At 41.9% G+C, this 12,329-nt stretch overlaps 1 protein-coding gene across 4 annotated transcripts in view; it reads right to left on the bottom strand.

Moving 5' to 3' along the window:
• The window catches only part of gria2b (glutamate receptor, ionotropic, AMPA 2b), a 35,929-nt gene extending 28,393 nt beyond the window's left edge, over window positions 1-7,536 (bottom strand). For all 4 annotated transcript variants that reach the window (XM_040173138.2, XM_040173135.2, XM_040173139.2 and 1 more), the window contains exons 1-2: window positions 7,145-7,536; window positions 6,888-7,028 (exon numbers count right to left, since the gene is read on the bottom strand). In XM_040173138.2, coding sequence (XP_040029072.1) covers window positions 6,888-7,028; window positions 7,145-7,229 — 226 coding nt within the window. In that variant the 5' untranslated portion in view covers window positions 7,230-7,536. The remainder of the gene's footprint in view (window positions 1-6,887; window positions 7,029-7,144) is intronic.
• Between the last annotated feature and the right edge of the window lie 4,793 nt (window positions 7,537-12,329).

Genomic DNA, 12,329 nt, shown 5'->3' with positions numbered 1-12,329 from the left:
GACTGTCAGTCAGGGACAGACTGTCCTCTCTCCTTTTTATCTCTGACCACAGGGCAATGAACCGAAACAACACGTTTACTAACTAGACCATAAAAAGAACCACGCACAAACCAACCTAACATAAAGACACAATGTAACATCTGCTGCATCGCTGTCTGATCCACAGACGCCCGGAGCGTTCCACTGAAATCATCCCCGGCCCCCCGAGTGTGCATCTACAGGTGGATACGTGAAAACAAAAACAAAGATCCCCGTGAGTCACCACACGCACACACACACACACACACACACACACACACACACACACACACACACACACACACGCACACACACAAATTAGCGGTGATGAGAAACATTTTTCTGCAGGAGACACTTTATTTACACTTTATTGATCAAATTTCTTTAGGCCCCTAAAAACAAAATATTTTAGATGCATCTGAGAATTCAGACGTAAGCTCAGCTTCAGAGGACAATTCAAAGCATTTCATCCCTTATGATCAGTTATTAGTTGAAATCAGGGCTGTCAATTGATTTAAAAAACAACAACTAATGAATCGCACATTTTGAAAATCATTAATGATTAATCGTGATTAAAGAATTGAAGTGATTAATGATTAATGAATTGAAGTGTATTTTAGACACTTTTGTTTAATTGTTAATGTTATTTTAAACACAACTCTATTCACTTTGATCACATTCAGCTGCAGCTGAACAAAGTTACGTTAACTACGTTAAAATATTTTGTTATTGATCGCATAGATTAACGCGTTTATGATGACACCCTTCAAGGTAGATGTCCTTTTCTTTGACATTGTTCCACAGTGATGAAACGTGATTTCCATTGAATAAAAGGCAAATAACCAACCGATGCTGAGGTACAGCGAGAGTCCGGACGAGACCTTTTGTGTAAGAAGTCAGACCATCAGCTCCTACAAGAGCACAAAATCACCGTCTTTGTCCCGACGGTATCCAAAATGTCAGAGCCAGATGGTATCTAGTAAGAGTTCCTAATAAAACGTGAGGACACAAAAACCAGATGATCAAGCTCTCTGGAGCATGTTGGCTAAACTAAATGAAAGTTACAGAATGAGACCGTCTGCTGGCACACCCGGCCTCACCTCCCCTGGTGGAGTGGGTGGAAGCCCTCTGGCTGGAGCGTACACTCCCTCCACTATTGTGCCCTTCAGCCCCATTGCACCACCTTTATCCCGAGTCAACCTGCCCTTTTCAAAGGACACAGCCGAAGACGGTCGCTCCTTCACGTTTTCATTTGGCTCGATGAGACGGAACATTAGAGGCCAGTCGGGCACCGTGGGCGCGTCTGTCCGCTCGCCGCCCTCTTCCTCTGCTCATCACACTTTAAAGGCCTTCGGACCTGTAATTTTCATTTAGCATTTCCAACCTACACACACACACACACACTCAAATCTTAATAAGTTCATAAGAAGCCAGTAAAAGCAGAGAAGACCACCTGATCAAATCTAAATCACCTGCATGACGGGAAGGACACTTCCCTTCTACGCATGCTAATGAGCATCCCCCTGCAGCAGAAAAGGTCAATCATTGAATTAAAGTAAATATCTTGTTCAAGTGAATAAGTATTTGAGTCTGATTCATTTAGGTGGCTCTGCAGAGACGCATGTATGCGGTAATTGTTTTCCAATAAGCTATTTCTGTTTTATTTGATGGTATTTGAAGACAAACAGTAAATGTAAATCCCTAAATCGCTGCGATATGCCGCAAAAATGACAACTTCATGAGAATAATTTCACCCAAAAACATGATTCCGGTTTTGAACGTGTGAAATTTAATCTGTCAGACAACCTTCATTTGCAATTAATTAATGGATATTTCTAAAATTGATGCCTCAATATTCTAAAAACAGACAGCGTTTGTGTCTCCAAGCTGCTATTGAATCGTACGGCTCATGTTGCGAGAGGACGCTCTTCATCATATCGGCGATGCGGTGGAGCGGACAGCTGATCCAGAACCATTGGAGCTACGTTGTCTCACCCGACGCGATGCCTGACGCTCATGATGTAAACAGCCCGAGTCTGAAACCTCTCTTCTTCACACACTGAAACAGGCAGAGTAGATGGTGGTTGTCACTGGACGAGCTGTCAGAGCCTGATGAAAGGCTGCAGGAGAATGAACATCTTGCTTTTATTTTTTTCAAACGAGAGATACGGGAGGGGACATCTAGATAGTGGGCCGAGGATGAAGCCTCGGTTACATCTTTTTAAGATATTTTCTGAGGAGACAACCTCTGGATCTCTTTTTAACCATCCAAAGAAATGCAAAAAAATACAAATAATGTCGCACTGGTGCAGGGACTCACTGTGTATCGGAGAAGAAACGTTAATGTGAACGAATGAATGGAACCCAAGCACCGGTCACTTTTCTCTGCCGCATGCTTGCTCAGCTAAATTATGTGACCCCGGCAATGAAAGACTATTATAGGTGACTAGATTTCTCATAAATTGTGCGTCATGAACTGAGCGGCTGTCTCTGATTTAGTGACTGTGGTTCATTGTGACTAAAAGGTGGATGAAGAGTAACATGGCTGCTCATTTCTGTTTGCAAAAAGCAACCAAATGGAGCAAAGGTTATGACACTTAGGATGACAATTCTTCTCACATGCATCTCATTTTAAGTCGCACTGGCTAAAGGAGGAAAACATGGCGTCTAGTGTGTGTCTAGTGAATTGTGCGATGCACAGGCCACTGTCGCTGGAGGACATGCGAATGTGTTTGTTTCCCAGAAGAAGAAGAAGAAGAAGAAGAAGAAGAAGCTGCCGTTGAGCCACATTCCTCAGAGGCGCGAGGCACAGTAAGTCAAAGGATACGAGACGCGGGGGGACTTCCAGCAGGGAGCCCCTGGACCTCGCTGTAAGTGATGCTATCTTGTTTTATGAGGACAAAGTGTGCAGGGCTGAGGGTTGTATTCAGGGCAAGCAGAGATCCGCGGAGGGTTCTTTAGCCTCATTTTCTGACCAGCCAGCTCCCGGGCCTGTTTAATATTTCAAAACTTCCTCTAAAATGGAGAATGCACTCAATTAAGTGTGAACAATAAATTGGCTATAACCAAAGCTCCAATGCACGTATACGGTCGCTTTAAGCTTTTGATCACACAGCAAGGTTCCTGAATGCATCCGCCCCCGAGATGATATGTGCATGAAATTAGTGTACGAAGGCGATTCAGCCATGACAAACTCAAACTTTGAAGTGTTGAATGGCCGTCAGTGATCTCAGACTGCCGCGCTGCTCTCCGAGACGGAAGAGGGGTTTGCTTTGGAAGTGGTGGGAGGGAGAAATAAAAGCACGGAGGCGAAGGCTTAATAGGAAAACACGGGCAGGCAAACAGATGTGCACAGGTGGACAGAGGTTATTTAAATGCCTTTCACTGCATTAAAGGAGAAGGTCACCGCTAAGCGCTCATTAATTAGCGTTTATTAGCTGTGTGCATTTCGGTGTAAATAATTTATTGATTTGCGATGACACCCAGAATGCCTTTCAATGGTCCTGTGCTGCAGTTGTGAAGGTGGTTTGTCCAATTCCAAAAAATGTGTAAGAACAATGCGGCGCCTCAGTCACATAATTGGTCAGAAAAAGTGTCACATGTAATTTCTACCAGAGACGATAATGGTGTGATAAAGGATGGAGAATTTAAACTTTAAAGAGCTTCCAAACCATTTATGCTCACGACACCTTTATAGTTCAGTAGCATGTGTTCAATTGAATAGTAAATGTCCTTTTTGTTTCATTTGAATGAGTTGCACATTAATGAGGACAGTATTTGACAGACAAATAAGTGTTGCAGAATGTTTTATTTTCTTATTTTTCCCTCCAGACCTAATTGGATTCTTCATGACCAGCACATTGACCCCCACTGGTAAATCGTGCAGGTCACCTTCAGTCCTCGATGCTTCAAAAAACTTGTGAGTTCATTACTGGAAGCATTGTGTATCTGATGCATTTATTAATTGGAGGAAAATTAGTCACTGATGTATTATAAATCAGAACCTGCCAATCAAGTTGTTGTTCTTATTATATCTATACCTGCAGAGCAGTTATGAACTATTCCTTGAAGCACCAAACAGTTACATGGCCACAGAATATCGACACATATCACATATATGGTTATTTACATGGTTTTAGGGTGCATTGGTCATTTAACCAGATGAAGTCTCCAAGGTGTTCTATTCTAGAAAGTGCAAGAAATTGTTTGTTCAATTGATTACTTGGCGGATAGCACACCGCTCCACAAAATCACACACTATACATGCTCACATCCAGGTCCAATGAATCCTCTGGTCTTGGCAGCAGATGCACGCCTGTCCAGATGAACTATTATTGATGGAGGAATGTATCATCCTCCCTCCCACTGTCTCTGACACACTGCATTAATGAAGTGTGCTGCTGTGCAGGCCAAGTGCAGCCAGTGTGATATGTCTGTGGGCTACAGAGCTCAGGGAAAAATCTTAGATAATGTCTTACTTTTATCACATTGGGCCGATAAGAAAATATAAGACACATTGTCTTTTCAAGAACGCTTAAGCTTACGATTCATTAAATCACAACGCACGTCAGGAAATATCTTTGCCAACATTTGCTCCTTAGACCTTTCTAAAACGTCAGGCTGCGTTGTCAGTTTGATCAGAACGATACATTAAGATTCAGTTGTTGTAGTCCACTTCAATCCCATATGGTGTAGCGCCACATCGCCCCTCAGGTCTCCCTCTTCATTAAAGACAGAAGTGCTGTTTGTTTGATACGAAATGAAAGCTCAAGCTCACGGAATGGAGCAGCTCCTCCAGGAACAACAAGCTTACACGAACCCAGCGGTTTCATGCTCGCAATGTGCCATGTCCGATGCTTTATTCTCCACTTTGTGCAGCCTCATCAAGTACAGTTAAAAAAAAAAAGGCAAAGTGGTGGTGTTAATTCACTGTAATTACACATATAAGTGGATCGGAGGCAGACCGCCATCTATCGGCTTAACCCCCGGCCCTCTCTCCCCAAACACACACACTCCCACCTACGTAGTCGATTACAGAGGGAAGGTAGCGTTCATGCAACCACGATTTGGGAAAAAACAATAGCGTGTGCCACACGTTCAGGCTGCGTGTTGTGTTGAGAGAAAACAAAAAGAGCTCCGGCTATTAGCAGCCTTTTACGTGATGTGACAGCCATTCACTTCGCTCCACATCACTAATCATTTGTTTGTTCATTTGCTTTACCCAGTATGTAGGTTTAATTACTTTGTTTAAACGTGTGTCAGCTGCTGCTTACACCATCATGCACGCACCCTAAATGCTCTAGGTGGCAAAATAAAACTGACAGCATTTGTGTTTACTGCGCAGATGGATTTCTGCAAAAACTGAATTTGCGTGATCCGACTTGTTGTGGGACTTGTGGGAAGCCAGCTCTCTTCCCGTGTGTCATAATTCAAGAATGGGATAATGAAAACCACTTTGCTGGCCTCAGACTGTAATTTGGTAACAATTTGCTCCATTACCTTGGCGCACATATGATAAAAAAAAACGTGTGAAGAAATCAGATGGTGGTAATTAATGATTTGGCACCAGGCTGATTTAAAATCCCAAGTAACATAAATCCAACACTCTGATCATATTTGATGAAGATCTGATAAAGAAGTTAAATGGAGTTTACACACAACAACCACACATTCGGCATGGAGGGAAACCAGAGAAAGGGGGGGGGGGGTGCATTTTCTAATATTTGAGATTGATTAAAAACGAATCCGTGAAACAAGGGTAAAACTATACTGATGTAATTGTGTGTAGGTGTGACTCGCGTTTAACCCAACTAGTCTGTTTTCCATTCAGTGCTTATTAAACAGGGGGCGGTGACACGTGCACGTCGGCTCGCGCTGTGATCTGCAGGATGCAACGAGGCTCTCCAAGCTGGAAGCTTTTATATGCTAATGACATCGATTGGACCGATGTGCGCACCAATCACAAGCGTGTGATTTATGTTTGGGGGGCAACTGGTAGTCGCTTGGCAACCGTCTAAAGAAACGTATGAGCGGCGCCCATTAAAAACATTGCGGCCGTAGAAAGCCATTTGTTTCCTTTTGTTGGCGATATTTCTGAGAAAAATACTCGGCATATTGGTTTATTTGATGTAAGAGAATCGATCTATATATAAAAAAATGAGTCTCCGCTGTCTGGTGACAGCATTAGAACGGTGATGGAGTTGGATGGGATTTGGTCGGTTGTCTCCTGCGTTTCCCCGAGGAGCTGACTATTATTTAAGGTCCTCGGATGTTAACTTAACCCTTTCTATCCATCCTTGATGTACGTGTGCTGAGTCCTGGGAGCCAATAATGGATGAACACCGAGAAAAGAGGTGACATGTCGCCTCACGCAAACAAGAAAAGGACGCTACCCATACGGCGACATAGATTTAATCTGATTTGTTGTAAATGCCGGCTTTCTTTTTTCTCAGAATAAGGAGGAAAGAAAAGTCAAATCTCCCATCGAAATGACGTTTTCATCAAACGGGTTGATGCTGATTCCAATCAAGCGCAGTCAAACTAAACTTTACTCAGAGGATGAAGCGATCCAGTTGGATCGATATTTCTGCAGCAACGCTTAGTTTGATCTCTGAATCCAACGGATTAGAAATGGCATACATGTGAATGACTGTTTCCGTGGAAACCAACTTTCCCCTGACCACATGATGCTCGTTCATCCTCCCCACCTCAAAGTCTCCATTTGTTTGCCGACATCACAAATGGTTTCCAAACGCATCCCATAAAAAGGCACAACACGCGCGCATTTACCATTTTGCGGAAGACGCGCACACCGGTAAGAAAGATATGTTGCATTAAAACGAAGGTGGGGGCATTTTTTTGCCACTTACAGCAGTTGGTGACAGCAAAACTGTTCGCCACCTCCAGATTGTCAATGTGGGGCGTCAATCTGAATTCCGAGGTGCCGAACTGAACCATCCCTATCCGAAACGCGCTGTACTCTTGATCCGCGCCCCTTGGGAAGAGTCCCCCTGAAAGCCAAAGGCAAATATGAGCTTCAGCGCCACATTGTTCTCTAGCAATTAAAAATGTGCTTATAGCATTTTACGCACAAATGGTTGTTGCGTTGGAACTGATGGATACGTACCGATCTGAACACTGGGCGAACCTCCCAGCGCGCACCCCCATAAAACCAGCAGGACCGACACGGATAAATTCACTATTGGTTCCATGTCCACAGTTTAGTTGTCCACATCCACCAGGGGAGTTTGATATTCCTCGATGTCTCCGGAGCTGTTAAATCCCACAAACGATGGAGACCTCCAGGAAAAACAATTTAAAATCTGCAGCAAAGGGCCGTTTTTTTTTGTTTTTCTTCTGCTGTGAGCAGCGGTGAAGGAATGCCAGCAACGTGGATCTGCTCGTCTCTTCTCCCGCTGCCTCCTCGTCGTTTCCCTCCTGCCGGCAGCTGATGCCTCCTCTCAGCGCGCAGGGACACTGCGCGTCTCCGCGCGGCGCGCCGGAGATCCTTTTGGCATCACACCCACGAGGGAGGAACGTTAATGAGAAGGCGGACGGAGACGGAAAGAGCCGAGCGGCGACCACTTTGTGACAGTAGTCAACTACTGGTTCGGTTACAACGGGAACCAGAAGTCTCCCAGCGAGCATTTTCACCTTTAAAAGACTAACTCACAAGTTATAGTGAGAGTAGGAACAGTCCACAACGAGAACACACACATTCTTTGATTCATTTTTATTTATTACTAAACAATATGAATATGACATACAACTCTATTACATAAAAACAGAATAAAAAATAAAATATATTTCAGGGGAAATTAACTCTGGAAATAAAACTGGAGTTTAAATTTCTGTGTTTGTTTGTAGCCCAATTTTCTAAATGTTTGGAACGCGATACGAGTCACTTGAATCTGGATAAAATCAGCTCCGTCATGGTCAATTGATGATTCTTTGTGTGAAGTCAGAGTGCCGGTGCAGATTCATGTTCATTCCATTGAAATCTTTTTATTTTGTGGCCCTAAATCCCAGATCTATACAGTCTGTATGCAACATCCTTTGTCCAGAAAGCCTCATATCAACTCCGCCCCAAATTAAAATGAAAACCTGAAACTGGAACAAACCTGCGGACGACTGGCAGAGGAGTTTGTACCGAATTAACTGAAAGTACGCTCAATTCCTACGACAGAAAGCATTCAAACATTGAGAGTAGTAAGCCTGTGAGGCAGGACCACTGCAGGGACAACCACCATCAGATGTAACCACCACCAGATGTAACCACCATCAGATGTAACCACCATCCAGAGAAACCTGTGAGGAGGGAAAGCAAAAAGAAAGAAAATGAAGCAAAGTCTGTAATTTGGGTTCATGATGACAGCAACGTGACTAATAACAGCAGCAGGTGTGTTGGAACCCTCATTCACAGATGTCTCACAACCCTTGTGTGTAAAAGATCCCTGTGGACCATCATCAATTTTGATCAACGTGGCTACAGCGTTGATTTACATTTAAGCTCCCTCCATTTTTAAGTCTTGAAAATGATTTTATGCAAAAAAAAATTCACAGATTAAGTAAATATTGTTTACTTATTACATTATAAACAAGATAACTATTCAACAGCCACGTTTTGTATTTCTGCAGTAACATTAAGCTTTATTGGACAAATTCATACGTACAGTTGTAAAGCAGCAGTAACTCACAACATTTTGGCCCCAACATCATGCTACAAGCTAGCATGCTAATTACTAGTAAGAGCAGCCTAGCCCGTATCGAGTGGGCGGCATGAGTAAAACAACTGGTCATAGTTCCAGGTGCGCTTCATTAAAACACTCACCTACTTACGGAGTTTTTGAGCCGGTAGTCGTGGTTTTATTAAGAACTTGCGCATGCGCGTTACAGATGTGAGCAAATATTTAAGTAACATTTGAAACTGCCCGCATTACTTTGTCCTTAAAGCAGCAACACACATCTATAGTCAATATTTATTTTGTTAGTTTTTGAGTGAAATATTAAATGTGTTAAAAGCGGGTCTTTGTGTGGACCAAATTTCGTTATCCAGTTCATTAATTATTATGGAAATCTTAATGTTTATATCGTCTATCATTGAATCTGACGTGAACATGTCACATTATCAACAAAATTGGCAAGTTTTGGCACAGTGATGTTTCATCCACTTTTTAGCCGGTTGAAAAGACTTGGCTGGACCATATATATATATCACTTAGGCGTACATGGCAGATTATTAAATTCACAACATCCCGGGGTCACACATAGAGTTAGGCACAGTTGTTTAATAAGTTGTTCTGCTTTCATGTCAAAGCCACCTCCATCTTTACTAACCCGTTGGATTAATGTAAAAGTCAATAATCAGACTTAGATGTGTATTTTTGAAATATTTCCACGTTACCAGTAGCAAGAGCGTACTTTCATGTTGGCACGACGTAGAGCTCATGCTCTCATTGAAGCAGGAACAGGCAAAGAGGACCTGATGGTCTGATAACAGTTGCTTTATCAGCTTAATCTTAATAAGACCTTAGACGAAAAATAGCAACACCAGTAACCCTGAAGATATATGCATGATTCAATGTGCTGATTATCTTGTGCATACAGATTTGAACCTCTAATCATTTCTCCCCTAGGTTCCACCGTAGAATATAGCTCAAGATCTGTTGAGCTGTTTTGTATAATTGACGTATGTCAGAAAAGCATCAAAAAGGCATATTTTATAGACCATTTGAGGTATGAAAATGTTTTCTGGTAACTTGAAAAACAAGTCTCCTCTGGGGCAGAACATTTCATACTGAGAAAACTTGTCAAGCACATCAGCTGGAAGCCATCAATCATGCCCTCCAGCAGTGAATCTCCTCTTTAACTCGGATCCAGTGCTTATTTCCACCATCTGCATTCCAATCAATGCAATGTAAATTGGTTGTAACTGCCATATCCTTCCCCCTTGCTGTATGATATGCATTCCTTTATTGATCTTTGGACAGTAGTATAGGAGCTAATCAGGTGAGAGCTCAAGGTGGCGGCAGTTGGAAGCAACGTAGTTCAGCACCATGGACAGCACATCACATATATAACACAGTCTTTAATGAGTAAATGTAGGACTTGGAATATTAATGGACATGTTGGGTTTGTGACACCTTTGGTCCTCCTCTTAGTTTCGGCCATCATCTCTTTTGAATATAATCAAGAAAAACAAGCATCTAAAGATACTATAGGTTAAAAACAGGTCAACTGTTTGGTCTTATTTCCTTGTTGCAAATGAAAACAGTTTATGAACAAGATTGGGATGCAGGTAACAATCCATAATTATAATACCTGAATAACTTTCGTCATTTCATTTAAATCCTCTTAAAAGCGAATATGGCCAATCAAAATCAATCAAACCAAAACACAAATATAGCAATCTGTGTACGTTTTTCAGTACTTCACTTATATTGGGATGCTGACTTGAAAAATGAATGTTATATACATATTAAAAAACATATATTTATTGTTGTAAGCTTAATTTTTCACGTTTTACTTTATGTGTGTGGAGAACAATTTGCAACATATTTAAATTGTACAAGAAGTTACTTGGAATTAAATAATTGATCTCTATTTCTTTGGGAGTTCACTCAAGATCTTTGTCCAAAAACAAAAGGATTACATCACGGCGATCACCGTCCACTTCTTATTATTTTACTTCTTATTATCAAAAAATATATATACATATCAGCACAACTTGTACATTAGCACTACGGAAGAAACAGAATGACAGAAGGAAACTGTGCCGAACCTGTTGCACTTTGCACGATCTGGACATCCAAACATTTGCTTGTCCTCGTGCAGAATGCATTCCATGCTCAGCTGTCTTGTTTCCTCGTCCCGACATATGCTCATCTGACCTTGTCTGGAGGTTGTGTCATGCCTGGATTCACACTGCTGCCGCTGCTAGACCGATGTGCAATTTCATTATCTTACAGCACATTCCGCAATTTACTGAATTTGCAGCCTGTGAGATAATTTAACTGCTGCACCGCCGTGGAGCGTTCTAATGAGTTTTTAGGAATATAATGAGATCCAATGAGTCTGCAGCTGTGTGAGAATATTTATGTTTATTTAATGTTAATTTACACAAATAAACCTCAAGATTGAGATGGATATTTGACTGGTGCCAATGAACACATTTGGACCTGCTGGAGTAACAGGCGCTTTGTGCTGCTCAAACAGAGTCTGTGACCTTTTGTCAATTGTTTAATGTCCCGGGAATCCTCTGCAGCGGCTGCCTCCTAGATAGCGTTTGCATTTCTGGCATTTAGGTGTTGCTCTTACAGTGAGCAGCATGTTAGTGTCTCACTCAAGGGCTCTGCGATGAGACACTTTGACTATGATGGGACGTCTGTGGGGATCTGACCAGTGACCTTATGGGAACGGAGTTTAATGATTTTAATGAATCTCTTGCCGTCATTAGCTGCACTAAACACAAACAATGGATGTGTATCTGTGAATTATTGGGAAGATTATTTTGCAGATTTTTGAGTAGTCAAATTTACGTTCATGAAAATGAGATAAACACTTAATCTAGTTTGATTTGAGAAAATATAAAGGCCAAGAGAATAAACATGAATGTGTAGGTTTCATCTCATGCTATAGTTATAGAAATAATCAAGAATATAAAATGATGTCATGCTTTGTCTGGATTGTTTTCTCTCTTGTCAGAGAGTCGGAAGGAGGTGGAGCCTGTTGAATGTGTGAAACCAGACTTTCACACTGTGAAAAGATATGAAATGTATGACAAATATTAGAGAAAAGTCAACATTCAAGTTATCCAGTGGGTTTCAGAAACGTAGATTAGTACTATTTATTCTGAGGACAGATGTGACTAAACAGCTTAGACGAGAGGAGCAATTAACTTCCATATTATGTATTAGGAAAACAATTTAGTCAATTAAGATGTATTTAGTTATACAAAATACAAACAAACACAATTGTTGGTCATGCGAATTATGACAGCTATGACTACAAATCACCAAGCAAACCATCATACTTCATGACACATTCTCAATGTTGTGTATTGATCAGGATATTGTGACTCACAGTACAGTCGCTGCTGCTGTGGCTGAGAGTACAGAGGTGACGTGCACACAGAGCACGGCCTTTGGCCACGGAGAAGCAGTAAACAGTTCTGGGGAGTTAAACCTGCAGGGATTGGTTGCAAGGTCAGAAAGAATGCTGAGACTGGACACTTTCACTACACTATCAGCTACGTACCACTGTTGCGTTGGGCTCGTCTTGTAATTTGACCTCTCAAACCTTCCCTTCAGCGT

The sequence above is a fragment of the Gasterosteus aculeatus genome, chromosome 4, assembly GCF_964276395.1.
Source record: "Gasterosteus aculeatus chromosome 4, fGasAcu3.hap1.1, whole genome shotgun sequence".
Lineage (NCBI taxonomy): Eukaryota > Metazoa > Chordata > Actinopteri > Perciformes > Gasterosteidae > Gasterosteus > Gasterosteus aculeatus.
This window is presented reverse-complemented; position numbering and strand designations above follow the sequence as displayed.